Genomic DNA, 17,451 nt, shown 5'->3' with positions numbered 1-17,451 from the left:
TACAACCACGATGTGGTTTTGCATCGCAGGTGATTCCCTCCCCGCCCGCCGCAGCCCCAGGCAGCGTGGGGCACACTCTCTGTGTGTTCTGTGATAGGGAGAGGCTGCACCATTTTGCAGCATTTCCCGTTTCCAGTCATGGTTGCAGGCACAACCCAAGCGTCTGGGACTGGTGGAGACACGGTGACATGAGCAAGAATTAATTTGCTTGGGCGCTTCTAGAGCCAGAGACACCCACAGTCTGGAGAAGAGCCAACAGCTGTCAGACTGAAAACCAGAACTTATATGGTGTCCATTACCCAGGTGAATTGTTCAAGTGAGAGATGCTGAGGCAGAAGAGGTGCTTTCAGAAATACACAGGTGTGAGCCAGGGTGGAAGTGTGACTCTCTGGCTTGAGACTCGTTTGTATTATTAAAATGCAGAGTAGAAGGAAGGGACGAAGCTGGCACAGAGCCTGGCTGAGCAGGGACGCAACTGTGCATACCCCACAAGGAGTGTACACTGAAAACTGCTGAACCAAAGCCTGCAAAATTTGGACTCCAGCGCCAATCTGGTAGCACTGTTGTATTTATCAAGAGTCCAAAGAAGTTCAACATGCTTTTCTTTCAACATCAATGAGCCCTTAAAAAATTGGAAGTGTTAAAGCTGAGAGGTTGTTTTATTCACATTATATAAGGTGATGGCACAAGTGAGCAGCAGAGTCAGATGCACCAGGGGAATCTCGACATGGCATCTGCAGGCGGGTACCAGTGTGTGAGCGCGGGAGGGGGTGAGAGTTAGATTTGTGTTTCTGTTTCATAGGCGTGGAAGAATAACTTTGACATTTAGCGAAGGACCACTACAGAATGTGTTTGCAAGTGGGTTGGCAGATGTGACAGTAGACAAGGTTTTAACTTTAAAAAGCTACACAATTTCTAGCACTTTAACCTTTCTGTCAATTTTGCTGCTTACTTAAGTATTTTGCTTCTTGCCATGCTGAAGTCCAATTCTTTTTGATTTGCTAGTGTTACTACAGAATCGTGTCCTTAACAAGCTGGTGCCATTTTGATGGTGTATTCAGCTACTCTGTGTGCGCATCTGTACACAAAGTCGTCTCTACACAAAAAACAAGAAGTTTACAAATTCCTTAACACTGCACTTTAGATGTGTGCAGACTTCACTTTCTACTCAGGTAAAACAGTCAGAGGATAAGGGTAAAGCAAGCTACGCAGCGTGCAAGGAAATGAGAGATAGAATACGGAGACATTATATGCAAAGTTTTCCAAGAGACTGGGGAATTTGGGTAGGCACCCTGTGGTGGTGCTGGCATTTCAATTTGAGGTATTTTCAAGAGATCTTGAGTTTTAGAAGGGATGTAGTGTATCTGCTCCTTGCATATTAAGCCCTTTTGAGAAACCTGAAGTAAAACACCCACATTAGCCAGCTGCATTGGAAAAATCCCTCTTGTCTTCAAAGGGGAAGTCTGTGGCAGAACTAGTGCTGTATCCGCAGCACAGGGCTGTCCCACCTTCCTCCGGTAATCTGCAGGCAGCTACTGAGACCTCTGATGCAGAGCACCTGCTTTATCTTTGGGATTACAATGCTGCGTTAGATATATGCGTATTCTGCAAAATATGGGAAAAGCCCGTATTACTTTTACCCTCCGTTACAAAGTAAGCTCTTCTCATGGGCTGGTTCTGCTGTAATTGCCCGTATACTTCACAGTTCATAAATAAAAATAACTCTGCAAGTGTACAGCCTGGAGGATTTCACATCCCCTCAGAGATAGGAATGGCCTTTTGCCCAGCAAAATGCTGCTGAAAACGTGCCCCATCTGCTGCATGCCTTTGAATCCAGAGATGCAACAAAACTATAAATATCTCAAAATTTGTTCTGAGGCATTTTGAAGATCATTAAACCTCAGGGAAGAACTTGCGTTCTCCTGTTTAAAAAACAAAAACAAAACAAAACGCCAAAAAAACCCCCAACCCTAAAACAAAAAACCCACAAAAAAAACCCCCAAACATACCACACAGGACGTTCTTAATTCCACAGTACAAAAAGAATAATTTGCGCTAAGATGTGAGCTCTCAGAGGAATGAATACTTGCGCTAGTGCATCTTTAAAGTGAATGGTATATGAAATTGTATTAATCACACATGCTAGGAAAAGTGTGCTTTTGTAGGGTTTATTTTTCAAGTGCAGCTCCTTTCTTTTCCCTGAAGAGCACTGGAGTGTTTTTGCTAGAAAATCCCAGCAGTTCTCTCCACTCTGGCAGCACTTCTTGATGTTTAAGAAAGTAAATGGATTCTTGAAAAATGAGCTGAAGTATGGACAGTTTGGGTATTGGAGTTTTAAACTCTTCAGTAGTTTAGTTCTCCTTGTAGGCAGACCATGGGAAACAGATGAGGAGATCTGAAACAGTCACTTTTGGGTTGAATTCAGAGCTATTCTGCTCATACAGTGAGTCCATCCAGCTTGTTTTCAGTCGCCGTGGTGTTTGATGCTTAGCCATTTCCTAAATTGCCTGTTTCGTTTTTTCACCCCCGCCAGAAGCTAAATATTGCTTCTGATTTTTCCATTTGGACAATTTTAGAAAGCAAAGTTTGCATCTTGCTGAAATGGGAGTCTCAGCATTGAGTGTTCCTGCACACATGCGCTTCCTGTCTTGTTTGGAATACGCCACAGTTAGGCAAAGCCACTGCAGGTGAGACTCAGAACTCCTCAATAATTAAATCAAAAAGTCTCTGGCAGGGCCAGAGTCTGGTAGCAGAGCTAAAGACCAGTGAAAGACCCCAGCTGACCTCCCGGAGCCTGGGCGATGCCCTCAGGGGTATGTGGGCGCAGTGCCTTGCAGTAAACGTCTGCACGGAACTCCCGCAGCATCAGCTCTGTGTCAGATATGAGCTGTTTAGATGTTGGTACCAGTATTAAAAGGCAAGGTACTGTCTCTATAAGGTACTTCTGTGACTCTTCCTTATTACAATATCAAGCAAACAAACAGCAACCCCAAAGGTTTTTTTTCCTCCAACAACACTCCGAATGGTAGTTTATTTCACGTGTTTTTCAATTGCTTATTCTTCTCATTTATTCCCAGTCTTTCATATTTTTCTTCACAAAATATCCAGTTAGAGGAGGGATGGGCAATAACCATAGTTTACACATGATGAAACAAGGCCCAGAAATGGGCAGTGATTCACACAAGATAGCAAAAACTCTCAGGTAGTCTGGGAAGATGAGCCCTTGCAGTCCAAGGACTAGTAGGTTGCTGTTTCTTCTCAAGGGACCAAAAGACCTGATTTGTAAGAAATACTGCTACTTGTACCCAAAAATCAGAATACTGAGCTATTTGTTTATGGGCTTCTTAATCTTTTCAGGAGGGAAGGAGCTTTGCATTTTCAAGGTTTTTCTCACAGGCATGAAGGTGACAGCCACAGTGATTTTTAAATTGCAGTGAAAGTCCTCCTGGAATCTCCTCATTCCAGATCCTTGGACTTTACATGAAATACCATGTCAGGAACCCTCTGATGGAGGGGTACGAATGAGCAATACTGTGGTGTAATCTTTTATCCTTTTTTTATTTTTACCTCCTCCTCTCCTTGGATTTCTTCCATCCCTTGGACATGTGGTTCACATCCTTTTTACGAGCTGAGCACCCTGTTGTACACTTGCCACCCACATTTCCAGAAAAAGAGCCTCCTAAATTTGTGAATCTAAGAAGCTGCTCTCGCATATCTGGATACTCAGGTATAATTGCCACCGGATGAAGATCTATAAATATTTTTAGAAGATGAGAAAAGGAGGAAAAGTTCAAAAAAGTCTCCTACTCATTATGCTTCGATTCTTGTTTACACCTTAGCATTAAAGTGTTAGTATTATAATTTCCTGTGTTTGGAAGGAGGTCAGATATGAAACAACACTTGTAACAAGGAAGAGGATCAGAAGTGAGAGGCACCGCATGGGGAGGTAATAACCACAGCTCTATAATTCAGGGGTCTTGTGTGTTGTGAAAGAGAAGACTTACTGCTGATTTTGTGTTGGTTTTGAATGATTTATAACATTTTACTTGTGGCAGAGTGTTGCAATCTATGTTGTCATGGAAATTCTATTGAATTTATAGTTCCATTTATCCAAAACGATTTTCCAGACTTCATTTCATGGTGAATCATATGGCTGTTACTCGGAGTACAAAGCAATTGCAAAAAAGTTTCATGTTATGGAAAGCATAAACACTGAAACCGTTATTTTCATATTATGGAAATACAAATGAATGCAACATACAGCTTTTTAGCATCAAATATGCCTTCATTGTGTAATGACTTGGTGTATACACATGAGATGGATTTTCTTGTTTGGGACTGGAGTGGGCCTAAGGGGTATTTATTTCTGGCAGTAGAAATCAGGGAGGTTTCTGGCACTTCTCTCTCAACGTTCAGGACTTAACGCTCAGGATGCTGAGGGATACAGCCATGATCCAGCAATGCGTTGAAGTCCAGGGCAAGCCTACGAGCATCATGTTGCCTCGCTGTTCTTACTGGGCTGTTACTGGACCACTCACGGGCTTAAATGCTGTGCAGGGTTAGGGGCAGAATATGCAACAACTACCAACTTTCAGGGTGAAAACAACTATGAAATCGCATAGTCTCCACTGATAACATAGATACACCTACTGCATTGTTTGTAGACAACACAGCAATAATTAATGCTTACTATAAAAAAAAGATTAAAGGGAAATTTATCATACTTCTAAGGCATGTGAATGTCTAAATTGGGTTAAATTCTTTTATTTCACGTGTATGATCTTTGCTCTTCCTGTTGTTTCAACTCCTTCCATTTTTTTCAGCCTAGCATTGTCTTCATTTATCAAGTTGCAATTACATTCGGGCAAAGACCCTGTCTGACTCCTTGTTTTGCAGTTTACCCAGGACACTTTTAGGCACTGTAAAATACTAAGTTATGACATTCAAAATACATCTCTGTACCTGCCTAACTATAGTTAAAAATTCACTGATGAATAATAGACTAGGCAGGAAAAACATGCCATTATCTGCTTCTGTTCAACTTTATCTTTTAAAAAGAATGCAGTATATTCTATGTTATTATATCAAGCTCTAGCAGGAGAACTGGAAAACATCACGATTCGCTCTTCACCCCCTCCTTTTCTAAGCAGATTTAGAATATGTTATAAATGCTAAGTTTCATGTTATTTTTTAAAGAGAATATAATGAGAAGTCAAACATCAGACTTTATTGTCCCAGTGTACACCTCACACTCCAATAAACACACAGACTGCAGGACAGTTATTCTGAATTTTCAGTGCTGCAGTGAAGATTACAGTATGTCTGTAGAAAATTTTTATTCCAGCCAAATGGATCTCATCATCCAGTTCGCTAGAAATCTATGCACATATTTAAAGCAGAAGTAAGTTACATACAGGCTTTCAATTAAGAAAAATCATGTATGATTCATAATCTTAGCACAGAATTTGTTTTTGTGCGAGAGGTTTTAAATCCAGCTGTAGAAGTGGCTGAGAATAATTTATTCTTACAATATAAGCAGCAAAGGTACTAATTAAGAATTAGTATATTCAGTGATTAACTCCATCATTTAAAGCAAACATTTAAAAATTTTTCTTTCGCCACTCTGCAAAGATTTGAAATCTACCTGTGATGCCTGTGTGTTTTGCTCTCCTGAAAATACTCTCAGTCTCTAAAGCAGTACATAATAAACCACATACCTGTTGCCTCTGCGTCTTGCTGTCTGATTCATCAAAAAATTGGCTGGTCTATAAAACCTTTTTTTTCTTTTTTCTTTTTTAACTTTAAATTGCATGGTAGTCCGAGCGGAAAGCTAATTCTGATGATCTTTTCCCTTCCACCAGAATTCCTGATACTATTGAATATTCTGTACTCTACATCTGCGACAGCACAATGAGCCTTTGTTAATTTTTTAATTTAAAGAGAAATCTGCTGTAGGAGGTTGCACAGGGTGATAGCAGCCCAATTTAAAAATCTCAATTATTTATTTTTAAAATACTTGGCATCTGTCTATGGAAAATGTACTTGCTTGGTTTCCAGTCTCTTAGAATTGCTTTGAACTCACTCACATCTTCTGGGATCTATGAAACGCACGTTGTGGCTTTTCTCTCAGAAGTGCTGAATGAGTTTAGCCCTGGTAGTCTGCATTGGATGTAAACTTTCTGTCTTTGTAATGGGGTAATAAGAGCAAAAAGATGTCATGCACAGGAATGGTGATTTCTGTCTGGATGTCTGTCTTGCCAAGCAGAGGAGGAGCATCTGAGCAGAGAGACAGAGCCTTTTATTTGCGGATGGGTTGCAGGGAGAAGTCTTTAATTTGAAGCAGTTTTTCCTCCATTTTTGCAAGCCAGTGACATTTCATGAAGCGGGTTTAGTCATTCAGAGGCAATTGTACTTAATAAAATCAGAACTGATCTCTGGTGGGCAGTGTTTCTCAGTAAAATCCATGCACATTTTGAACAGCCTGTCCTTAGAAGATCAGCGTGGTGGCAGCCCAGTTTTGTGTCAAAATCTCTTAAGCACGGAGCAGGGCCTGATATTTTGCCAGCTCTGGGGAACACCAGCTCTCTGTAGAGTTTGGAAGAACGTGGGTGAAGAAAGGTGTTTCCGCAGAGAGTAGGTTGACCCTGAGGAGGAAGGGCCATTGCCCTGTGGCATGGTAGAGGGGATTTGTAGCTGGTAGGAGCATGGAGGCAAAGACACTCTAGGCTGGGGAATTACTGTTGGATGTATGTGGTTTATTCATTTGTGTAAGCATCGTCAGCTGGAAAAAGGCCTGGAGTGCTTGGAAGCTGTAATGGTTGGGCGCTGGATCTGATCAATCTCCTCTGGACAGAAGGGACTAGAAAACATGACATGATTTTAAAGGGTGACTGGTGATTATCTCCTGGGTTATGGCAGAGTGAGGGTTTTCTCTCTATAATCCTCTGTTTTAAGGCACTGGGAACATTCTGAAGATTTTCCCCTTCAGTGAGATTTTTTCAGACTTAATCTGTGCTGTACAGCAAATCTCTCTCAAGTTTGAGTGAAACAATTCTACTATTTTAGAGTGTGAAGAGTGTCAAAGCATAAAGTTTTTCCATCAAAAGCAAACTCTTGCCCTCTCCCTGCCTTGACAAAGGTCTGTAGCTGCAGTAGTTTTTGGTAGCATCTTAGGACGGACAGAATCTTCCTGCAAGAAAAGTGCCTTTGTGTCACTAGGGACGGTTTGTTTCAGTTTAGCCTTATCAAAATACTGAAACTTTCAAGTTGCTCGGACACTACGTGTGTATTAGAATAGATCTTTACAAGGTACGTGCAAACGTATTGCTGTGTTGCACATCTGAGATTAAGGAGGTCCATGTAAGCCTTTCCCAACCTTGTTAGTTGTAACAGGGCTAGATGTGAGAGAGTTATAAATCTAGTATATTGTGCCACAGAGAACAGGTCTCTGGGACCTATGCTGTCGGAAGGCTATTTGGAGCACTGTCAGCAGGGATGTGTGGAACAGAGCATTCTGACTGCAAACAGTCAGTGTCACACTATGGAAACTACAAAGGGTATTTCAGGCTTTCCCACTGCTAACAGAGTCAGAGCTTTTACAAATCTATTTTTAAAAAAAAAAAAAAAAGGAAAATAGAAGCTATTGTGAAATCACATGCAAAAATGTACAAGAAAATGATGGCGCTGAAGTCGGGCAGTGCCACGATTCAGGTTGGGTGTGCAAGCTTGGATGATGCTCCATTCTGCATTTCACAGATAACACATCATAATAAGATCCAAATTTTCTTTAGCTTAAATGCCCCTTTGTTGCATTCTGTACTACTGCTTTGTATGTACCAGGCAGAGACAGTAGAAGTCATTTATATGCAAAATGCACCATATATTGTATATACTAATTATATAATAAGGGGTAATAATGAAAATTTTCTGGCATGTTTAGGCCACTTAAGTATGCGGTGAAATTAATTTTATGGTTAACTGTCTCATTCTTGATTTGTACATAAAGAGCATTATGCCATCTATATAAAATATTAAATTAAATATGTACTGATAAGTGCATTCAAGATTATGTATATTATGTATAAAAAACCAAAAATACATTAGATACATTTACATTTTACTGTAAATTGGGGGAAAACAGGTAAGACTGTATTATGGAAGAGAACAATATGTGATCATATAATTAGAAAATTGTCATAATACTAATGCTCAGCGGTGTCCAGGTGTGGTTTTATGAGCAGCCTGAACCGTGCAGCTTTGAGGATGTAACTCTACCATCTTCTTAACATTGTTTTTGCAGTGTATGCGTGTGTAAATTATATAATAGAAATTCCTGGGAGATTCTACTTCTAAAATGTTCTTTCTAGCTCTATGAACACATAAGGAAGCTACTGTGTGACAGATGATGATAATTTTTCATACAAGACAGTTCCCCTTGACTTGATGGATGCAGAGAGAGGAACCACGCTCTCTGGAAAAACACCGGGGAGCAGAGGGAAAATGTTTTAGTGTGTATGGTAATCAAGGCAGAGTGTGGTTCTTGATTAGTCTGTGAAATTGCACTGCTGAGGCGAGGGATCTGAATTAAGCACTTTTTTACCAAAGCCCTTTGCACTGCTATCCAAAAGTGTATTGTAAAAATTAATTTCCTTAAAGTGCCGTGAGCAAAATTGATCCAAAATGATTTTGGCATATGCTGAACTCGCTCAGTGATACTTTTCTTCATAAACTCCTATGAGGACTATATAGTGAAGTGTTATATACAAGGTATACCTAATTTTAGACTTTATTTTAAAAGGAAGTAAAATGTAATTTGTGAGTGTTTTGTGAGCTTTTGTCTGTGCTGGCTAAATTGAAGTTTAAGCAATTCTACCTGAAATAAACTGTTTCTAATTTCTACATCAATGGATTGGCTGTACCTTGGTCTACATTTGTTCAAAGCACAAATTCTCAGAACCTGGAGGCACTACCAACTTCGTGAGATATTGCCAGCATCTCTGTGCTGTGAATACACTGGGAATAGGAAGGCCAAAATAGGGGAAGAAAATCGCTTTCAAATTTTATGAAGCCACTGAGCGAGTGCCAGACAATTTTTTCATTTTTTGTGAGCCATTTGGAGTGTGGTCTTGTTTTATCCCCTGGCTGGAAAAAGTGCCTCTACCTCTGAAGAGGCTGATCTTCATCTTGGCCTTTTCTCTATATGGTGATGTTTTATTAAATGTAGAGGTACTTTGCCAGTATTATACATTACAGCAAATACATACAGTCAGAAGCCTGGGAATCAGTAAATATGAGTAGGAACATATCTGAGCAAGATAAAAGGGTATCATCTCATCTGGCAACATACAAAATTTCAGAATATGGGAAAAATACTTGTATTTGTGAATACAGTAGGATTTGTCAATGCTGCACAATCTTGGAAAAACCCAAAGAGCCCCAAACAAGTTGTTGGTGCTAGCAGAGCATTTGCCTGCAGGCAGACTTGCAGGAGGGAGAGATGGTCGGGCTGACAGTGTGTCAGGAGGCATGGGCAGTCTTGGTTAGACCTTACATCTCCATTTAACTATGTACTGTGTGGCTATTTCTTATCACCTAGTAATGCTGTGATAAAGCCAGAATAGGTCAAGTAATGGGTGATGGGCAGCAGAGAAGCAGGAGTGAATGCTCAGGATCAGGCAAGAGGCCCGTGGCAGAGAATCCTGATGGGTCCGTTCCTGTTTCGCAGCCAGGAACAGGGTTTTTTTGCTGGATTCAATGTGCATGAGTGAACGTACGCATTGGCCAACTGTCTTGCAGTAGTGTTGCCCCCACAGACCTGGCAGTGCTGGTTTGGGCTGTGGAATCCATCGGGGGGATCCCTGAATGGCCCCAAGAGCAACTGTTGCAAAGTCCAGGTCTTGTGCTTGGCTGTTACCATCAGGCACATGTTTTTAATTTGTAAGGTGTAGAGCACAGGTACAACAAATGTTACCAATACTGAATTTATTCTATGAAAATGTACACCCCTGCATGGTGTAATGTTGAGAAGGCAGTGTTGCATGTTTTGGATGTAAACCAGATCCTTTGGAGAAAATCATGGCTGATACAGATGGACTAATGCTGGGAGCTTCTTTGGGAATGGAGAGGTTGAACAACTGCTGGAGAAACGGCAGTGTGTGAGGATGGCTGGCAGAAGTGGGTGCTCAGCTAATGCAGTAAATGGAACAAGAACCATACACGAAATTAAAAGCAGTAGCACCGAAGGGCCTCTATGAGTTGCACTCATTCATGGCACGTGTGTGTGGTGAAGTGGGGCTGTTCAACAGCAGAGCCTAGGAAGGAAGCTATTTCTCAGTCTTCCTACACTTGTGTAACTCAGACATTTGCTGTTTTGAGGTAATCATTGTTCTCACCTGCATTCATTTTGGGTTTGTCTAATTGTTAATATTTATTATGTGCCCTAAAATGACATCAAAATACCTGCTTTTGTCTCACTTGTACTTTTCACCGAGTACTAATGCTTTGGAAATAAAAGTCATGAAATTTAACTGAAGTCAGGGAGAAGTCTGACCCTAACTGATAGTCCTGAATATCAGAGGCTCATAAAAATGCATTGTTAGAGAGACAGACTTTTATCTTACAAATTGCTTTAGGAGTAAAGGAATAACTCTAAATGTTGAAATCCTTTTCAAAAATTCTCTATGCTTTTTGAGATAAATATGTTTAGCACATTTAACAGAGCAGGAGATGAGCCTGCAATGAGCAAAGAAATGAAGAGATCCTGGCAGGAAGCACAAAGTTTACCATCTAAACAGACTGGCCATACTGCTTATCCTTGAGTTGTTATTAAAATGCATTGCATTGACTCTGTTCCCTGGTTACTGTCCCAGTAGGGCAGTCATGCTATTAATCAAGATGCTAGTTAAACAATATTGTTCAGCAGAATTCCTTTATCTCAGGCTCATAACACTGGGTTTACATACGGCATGTATGTATTACCTCATTTCAAAGTTGTATGAATCAACACTAATGTGATTTTGTTGTTGTTTTTAATTTTTACAGATGCAGATTTACTTCTACAATCCTGATGACTTTGACAGTTTTGGAACAGCAGTTCTAGAAAACAGGGTAGTAGGAGCCATGGCCGTGTTTTTTCAAGTAAGTTTAAACAAGGTCTATATCCATAAAGCAAAGCATTCACCAAGTACTATTTAATTCATTGTATTGTTTCAAGCTTAATGGATGCATCTGTTTTCTTGTTCCCACCTGTCTAAGTGAAAGATATTTCATATTGTCTATGTGTGATTTAAAATGTAAATAAGTATATTTAGAAACATAATGAAAAATTTTGCATGAATTGTTCTGATTTTATAGCTACTTTACAGATGCAGATTGGAGAACACATTTATCATGGAACTTCTTTACTGCTGAAGCACATTACTTGGGTCCCTAGAATACTAAGAAACCAACATGAACTGATTCTGTTTAGAGAAAACTTAAAATTCAAACATAGTTTGAGAGAAAATCAATCAATAAGTTTCATCAATCTTATCTGTAGCAGCAGCTTCTAAATTGTCATAGTAACAAGTTCTTGAACAGACGAGGTTTCCGAATTTATGCATCCCCTTTTTTAAAATGCATCCTCAAGAGTGTGACTGCTCAGTTAGCTCATTTGTTTGTTTGACACACTCAAGAGCTGCGGTGTGGGGTAGAGACTGCTGCTTGCGATGGCTGGCAGGTCAAGCCACGTAGCAGTGGTGTTCAGCATTGTGGGCTTTTTGTCATGTTGCGTCAGAAACGGAGTTTTTCCTTTCTGACTCAAGGGTGAATTGAATGGTGGGAGTTGGAGCAACTCCATACCACTGGGCTGTCACAAGCAGAGAAGTGGCTAATGAAGATTTTGAAATATCTCAAGGTGTTGCTTTTTCAAAAGAGAGGAAAGGCAGGAGGGAAGGGCAAGGGAAAATGCAGGTCCTCTGTGAGGTTTTGCACTAGTTTTTACTGTGGAAGAAAATTATCTTACTCTTACCTCTGTGAAGACAGATAAAAAAGAATATTGGAGTACCCATATGTAAATACCTCCTTTTTTCTTATGATGTTAGAGTGACAAGCCTGACTCTCCTGCTCAAATTAAGTAAGGTTGTCTTTTTCCATGTCACTGATTTTGATCAAATGCTTTGATAAGGAGAAAAGGATGGATCCTTGTATTGCATAAATTGCTGTAACTCTGCTGACATCAGGCTAGTGGAAGTAGGCATGTTAAATTCATCACTCTTGAATTCTGAGCACTTCTGTGGCATTTCATGTTAAGATAAAGTTGGTGGAGCTGTGATAATTTACAGTGGCATAGCAGGATGATTCCCCACACTTCTGAATCTTGATGTGCTGTGGGAAAGGATTTGGGCAAATTGAATTTGGCCTTACAAAACAGAAGTTTAGAAACAGAACAACCAAAGGGCACTCTTGCTTGATTTATGCCACAGTGAAGAGCTGCACATTATGTGCATGTGCTGTGCCAGAAGGAGCGTGTCATGGTGTGCAATGCATGTTGTGGCATCATGTGCGTGGAATTTAATCACAAAATTACCCTGATGTGCTTCACATAAGCCATGTGAGGCACTGCCCCATGTCACACCATTTCCTAGTCTGTATGTGACACTTATTCCACAAACCCTCTTTTTAGAGGATCTTAAAATTGTAGTGGAACTGTGTTTTGTATTCCCCACCTGCCAAGCCAGGTGCTGCATGCACTTACTGCAAGTCCCATTTTGCACGATTCTGGGGGAACCATTAAGCTCACTAAAAATAACCTAAAATAGTCTGTAATGCTGTTAAAAAAGCCATCTTTGATTGTAACAGACCTCAGGCTCTTTAAGACCACAACCAAGTGTTGCAATCCCCAAAGGGAAGCAGAAATCTATACTTTTCATCATTTCTAGCCCTGCAGGCCACAGGACGTTAGGCTGTAAAGTCTGGATGATGGTGCAGCTGGGCTCCTCTGCTCCAGGAGCTGTGGAATCTAAAGCCATTACTGATAAACAGCCTAATCTCTTCCAGAGAGTGGGGGTAAGGTAATTCTTTGGCAAGGTGACCCAGAGACAACTTGCTGCTGCAAGGAAATGCTTTTCTTTTTTGGTATTTTTTCCCTTACCTTTGTGTTGAAATGATAAATCTGTGCCATGCCATTAAACTCCTGAGTGTATCAGGTCTTCCTTCTGGGTAGCTCTGCTTCAAGACAGAAAGCTGCCAGGGAAGATCAGAGCCCAAAGTCCCCATTCTGGAAGGGCGTGTGCTGAATTCTGGCCCATGTAAGTAAACTCTAAGGACTTCACAGTGGCAACTGCCATTTTGGCCATTGTGAGGATTTTCCAGAGTTTGTCCCATAGAGCTTGAGTTTTTGTACATAGGGTTGTTAACTGATGGAGATAATTCTTTGCAGATCCATACTGTGTTTTACCAAAGTGCCATTTGACTTCCCTCAGCTGTCTATCATGTGCTGGAGCTGGTGAACCATGACTTGGAAAAACCTTTACAGACAATTTCATTCAGAAATATGTGATGCTCCTTCAGCCTTGCTCTCCAGGGCACCATGCGGATAAGCTTCACACAACTAATTTAAAACCTGTCTTTTAAAACTGATTTTTAATAACTTTTGAATGAAATGTCCCTAAGATGTCCATGATCACATTTTGATCGGCAGCTTGACTATTCAAGTACTAATTTTATAGTTTGCTATTTTCCAGAGCTATAGTCCCATCTCTAATTCATTTATCTAGAACACAGTTTTAAAAAATTGTAGCAATAAAGGTCATACTGGTTTTTACAAATGCATTAGAAAACTGAATTGTGCATGCTTTTCTATGTAAATATTTTAACACAGAAATTATTGGATAGGTTTGCCATTAAGTCAAGACTTGGATTTTTGCTAATGTGTTAATGCTGTGTTGGAATGAATGTGTACTGCACTGACTGAATTTATAGTCTGGCAGGTGGTTTTTGTTTGACTGATGTTCACAAATGTTCCTTTGAAAATCGGGTTCTACAGTGAGTGAACATTATACTGAACTGTATAATTATTGGTGAAACATTAAATAATTAAGAACCCTCTTTCCTCCTTTTTAAATAATTTAACTTGGTCTATATAAGAATTTTCCTTATTGAATTCGCTGTTTCAGGGGCAATTTCCAGGTAAAGTACATGGGTTCTGAACTTGGATAATTGAAGCACTTGGAACTTTGTTGTAATTGCTAATTAAATTTATGCTTTTCTCATTGCTTTCATTGTAAGCTCTGTTGATAAATTCTGTTTCTGTTAGCATGCTGCAGGTCAGTTGACCTGCCAAATAAAAAAAAATTCTGGTTAAAATCAGGAAACAATTCTTGCATATAGAAACTGCTAAAATTGCTCATCTCTGTGTTTCATTGTCGATAGACACGCAAAGGGTCTCACAGAACAGAGCACCTGTGGGGACTCTATGCAGGTATTCTCAATTTGCAAATGAGATGAGCTGGCCTGAAATCTCTAACTGGGCTCTGAAAGCTGATTTTTGCATTGGAGAACAAGTTGTAAAATGAACAGGTACGTTGAGGAAAACAGTCCCATGATACTTGGTCCTTTTTCTGACCATAGCATCACTTCAAGCATTGTGCTGGGGACTGTTGTACATACAGGGGAGTGCAGCAAATAACAGAGACACAGATGATTTGGCTTTACTGAAAATTCTGCAGGCTTTTCTTCTGTAGCTGTGTATTTGGGGCAGAATGAGGTGCCTCACTGCGCAAAAGCCAAACAACAAACAAAACCTTGCTCCATGCTGTGGTTTTTCCTCCAAGATCCCCTCGCATCCTCACTGACGCCACAGTGGCCAGTGACTTAGGAACCTCTCACCTTTTTAGTTCAAATTATTCTAAAAACTATTCAGCTGGAACAAGCTGAACAAAAGAGGAGAAGGGAACTCCAGCCTGCTGGTGTCAGGTATAACGGTTATAAAGCCCATAAATGCCCTTCACTGAGTGTGGAGGAATCAGTGGGGAAAAAATGGCTTTTTTCTTAAAGTGGGAGTCTCTGTGGAAAAAAATCAGTATGCTTAAGAGGGAGAGGGGATTAGAGTATTAAACAGCGATGTGAGTCAAAAAGCTTTTTTGTTGTTGTTGTTAAAGAGAACTCACTTGTTATTTTAGCAAAAATCCAAATCTTCTGGAGACAAATGAGATAATGCCAATGATTTCTTTTTGGCTTCTGACAAGTTTTTCAGGAGAAAACAATATGACCATTCCTGTCAGTATTGGGGTTACTTGGTGTTTCTCATAGTGGAAATTAGTGCTAGTGGAAGGTGTTTAACTTCACATATCCACCACCTCCTGCCAACAGTATCCTCATGGCGTGCAGTAAAGGATTCTGGATTTGCAGTGAGACTGCAGTAATGGGACCCGTCTGCCGGGGCTCACTGGTTTGTGGACCTCTTAAAAGTTGCCTGTGGCTGCGCATCAAGACCCACCAATCTGCTGAAACACATAGCAGGTCCCAGTCCAGCAGGGTAGACATGACACTTCGGGACATGGTTTAGTGGGCATGGTGGTTGGGTTGACGGTTGGACTTGATGATCTTAGAGGTCTTTTCCAACCGTAATGACTCTATGATTAAAGTCTTGATTTAAATGATCCCAACTTGAATAGCTGGTGCATGTGCTTAATTTCAGCCCACATAAGGTTCAACTTGTATTTCGTGATATTTTGGCTCTGGGCCTCGGTTAATTGTCAGGCCAAGCCCATTTTTTAGCAAGCCAGTAGTGGAAGGGAAGGCCCAGGTCTCTCACTGGTTCCCGAGTCATCCATTTGTATATATACATGTAATGCATATTTACAAGTTGCATTTAAAATGAGTAGTTACTTGGATTAAATGCATTCAGACATATTGCACGACTCTGTTTTAACCATCTAACAATATAATACATTGCACACTTCACTACTTGCTTTATTAAAGCCAAACTTAAATGTGTTCAAAACAAACATATTGCTTTTGCATTTGAAATATTCATCTTTTGGGCCTGTGGTAGATTCATTACAGCAGAGAACACTTCATTCCTTGATTACTGCTGTGAAAAGACACAATACTGATTCCCTAAGCACTCATCAAATATTCGATAGCTCAAAAATTCAGGAGGAGGTGATGGAATTCTTGTTCCTACAGGGAGGGCATATAAATCTATTTTATTATTTGCAAAGAAAACCATCAGTGATTAGTTACTGTATCTCAGGTACTCAAACAAATCATCTCTAAAGAAGTTAAAGTAAAAATGAATTTTAAAATAACTTTTAGCAATGCTTTCATCATTAAAATTATCTTCATAATGATGAGTGATGTTGATACCTCGATCACTGAAGAGCTTTATCAGTGCAGGGCTAGATTTTTAAAGGTAATTAGGTACTTGGCAGCATATATGCAACTAACAGTATTTTCAAAAGTGTGTGAGATAAAAATCAAGGGTTCTACAGCTCTTTCTGGGATGCCATTCTTAATTCTCTTTTCCAATACTAACCTTTTTTAAGGTTGTTGAAAAAAATGCTGTATAGCACTTTTAACTTTGAGATCTATCTGTGTGTTATTTGTGTGTAAATGTCTTTATATTTACTACTAACTCATGTATGCAGAGATTTGTTCTTCACTAAAAGAAATAGTAAGTGTGGCCTTGCTTTTTGTAAGTTTTTTTGGTAGTAGTTCTTGGTGTGCTTCACGAGGGCAATCAATAACTCGCTTTTCAGGGACCTAAATGAGCTCAACACAGAATACATCAGCGGAACACCGTCAAAGCCATTGGATATTTGGCACAAATACACTTTTTTTTAAAATGTATATTTCTCAAATAACAAAATTCAGCTGTTAACTTCCCTCAAAGCCTTTGTTCACCCTTCTTCCCTTTCATTAACTGTTTCATGTGTTTTCCATCATAACCAAATAAATTCGGTGAAGAAGTGCGTTAAATGCAGTAGCTATTGAGAAAACCGTATGTGGTGGGACACCAGGTCCAATATCCCCTTCTTGATTCCTGGCAATGCCCTAATTCCACCTCTCCATTACTACACTGCTTTTTGAAAGTCTGAGCAAAACTAGCTTGATTTTGAAAATGAGAATGGAGAGGGAGGTGTGTGCTTTTCCTGGAACATTATATCCACCTACATGAAGCATAATCAGTGCTTCAGTGTTTAGGCAATATCTTAAAGGTGGTTTGCAATAGTTCAAATAACATGCAGCATCATTAACATGCAGGGCATCATCCAGCGTCATTGAGAGGCTTTTCATTTATTTTAATAGACTTAAGATGCATGTAAAGACCTTAAAATTAAATTACAGTATTAATTCTTTTAATGGTTACATTAGAACCCATGGTGTTTTATTAGTAGTAGTTTATGAATAATAAAACATATTATTGATTAGCAGTATTATTTAGTAATTAGTACAGGTATTTTTTTATTA

At 39.8% G+C, this 17,451-nt stretch overlaps 1 protein-coding gene across 1 annotated transcript in view; it reads left to right on the top strand.

Moving 5' to 3' along the window:
- PTPRG (protein tyrosine phosphatase receptor type G) overlaps positions 1 to 17,451 on the top strand; it is a gene marked incomplete at both ends in the record, with an annotated part of 410,936 nt that overhangs the window by 262,534 nt on the left and 130,951 nt on the right. The window contains one exon of the mRNA XM_082004630.1: positions 11,041 to 11,136. Within this exon, the coding sequence (XP_081860756.1) occupies positions 11,041 to 11,136 (96 nt within the window). The remainder of the gene's footprint in view (positions 1 to 11,040; positions 11,137 to 17,451) is intronic.

The sequence above is a fragment of the Phaethon aethereus genome (assembly GCF_964289735.1).
Source record: "Phaethon aethereus genome assembly, chromosome: 11".
NCBI classification, from domain to species: Eukaryota; Metazoa; Chordata; class Aves; order Phaethontiformes; family Phaethontidae; genus Phaethon; species Phaethon aethereus.
This window is presented reverse-complemented; position numbering and strand designations above follow the sequence as displayed.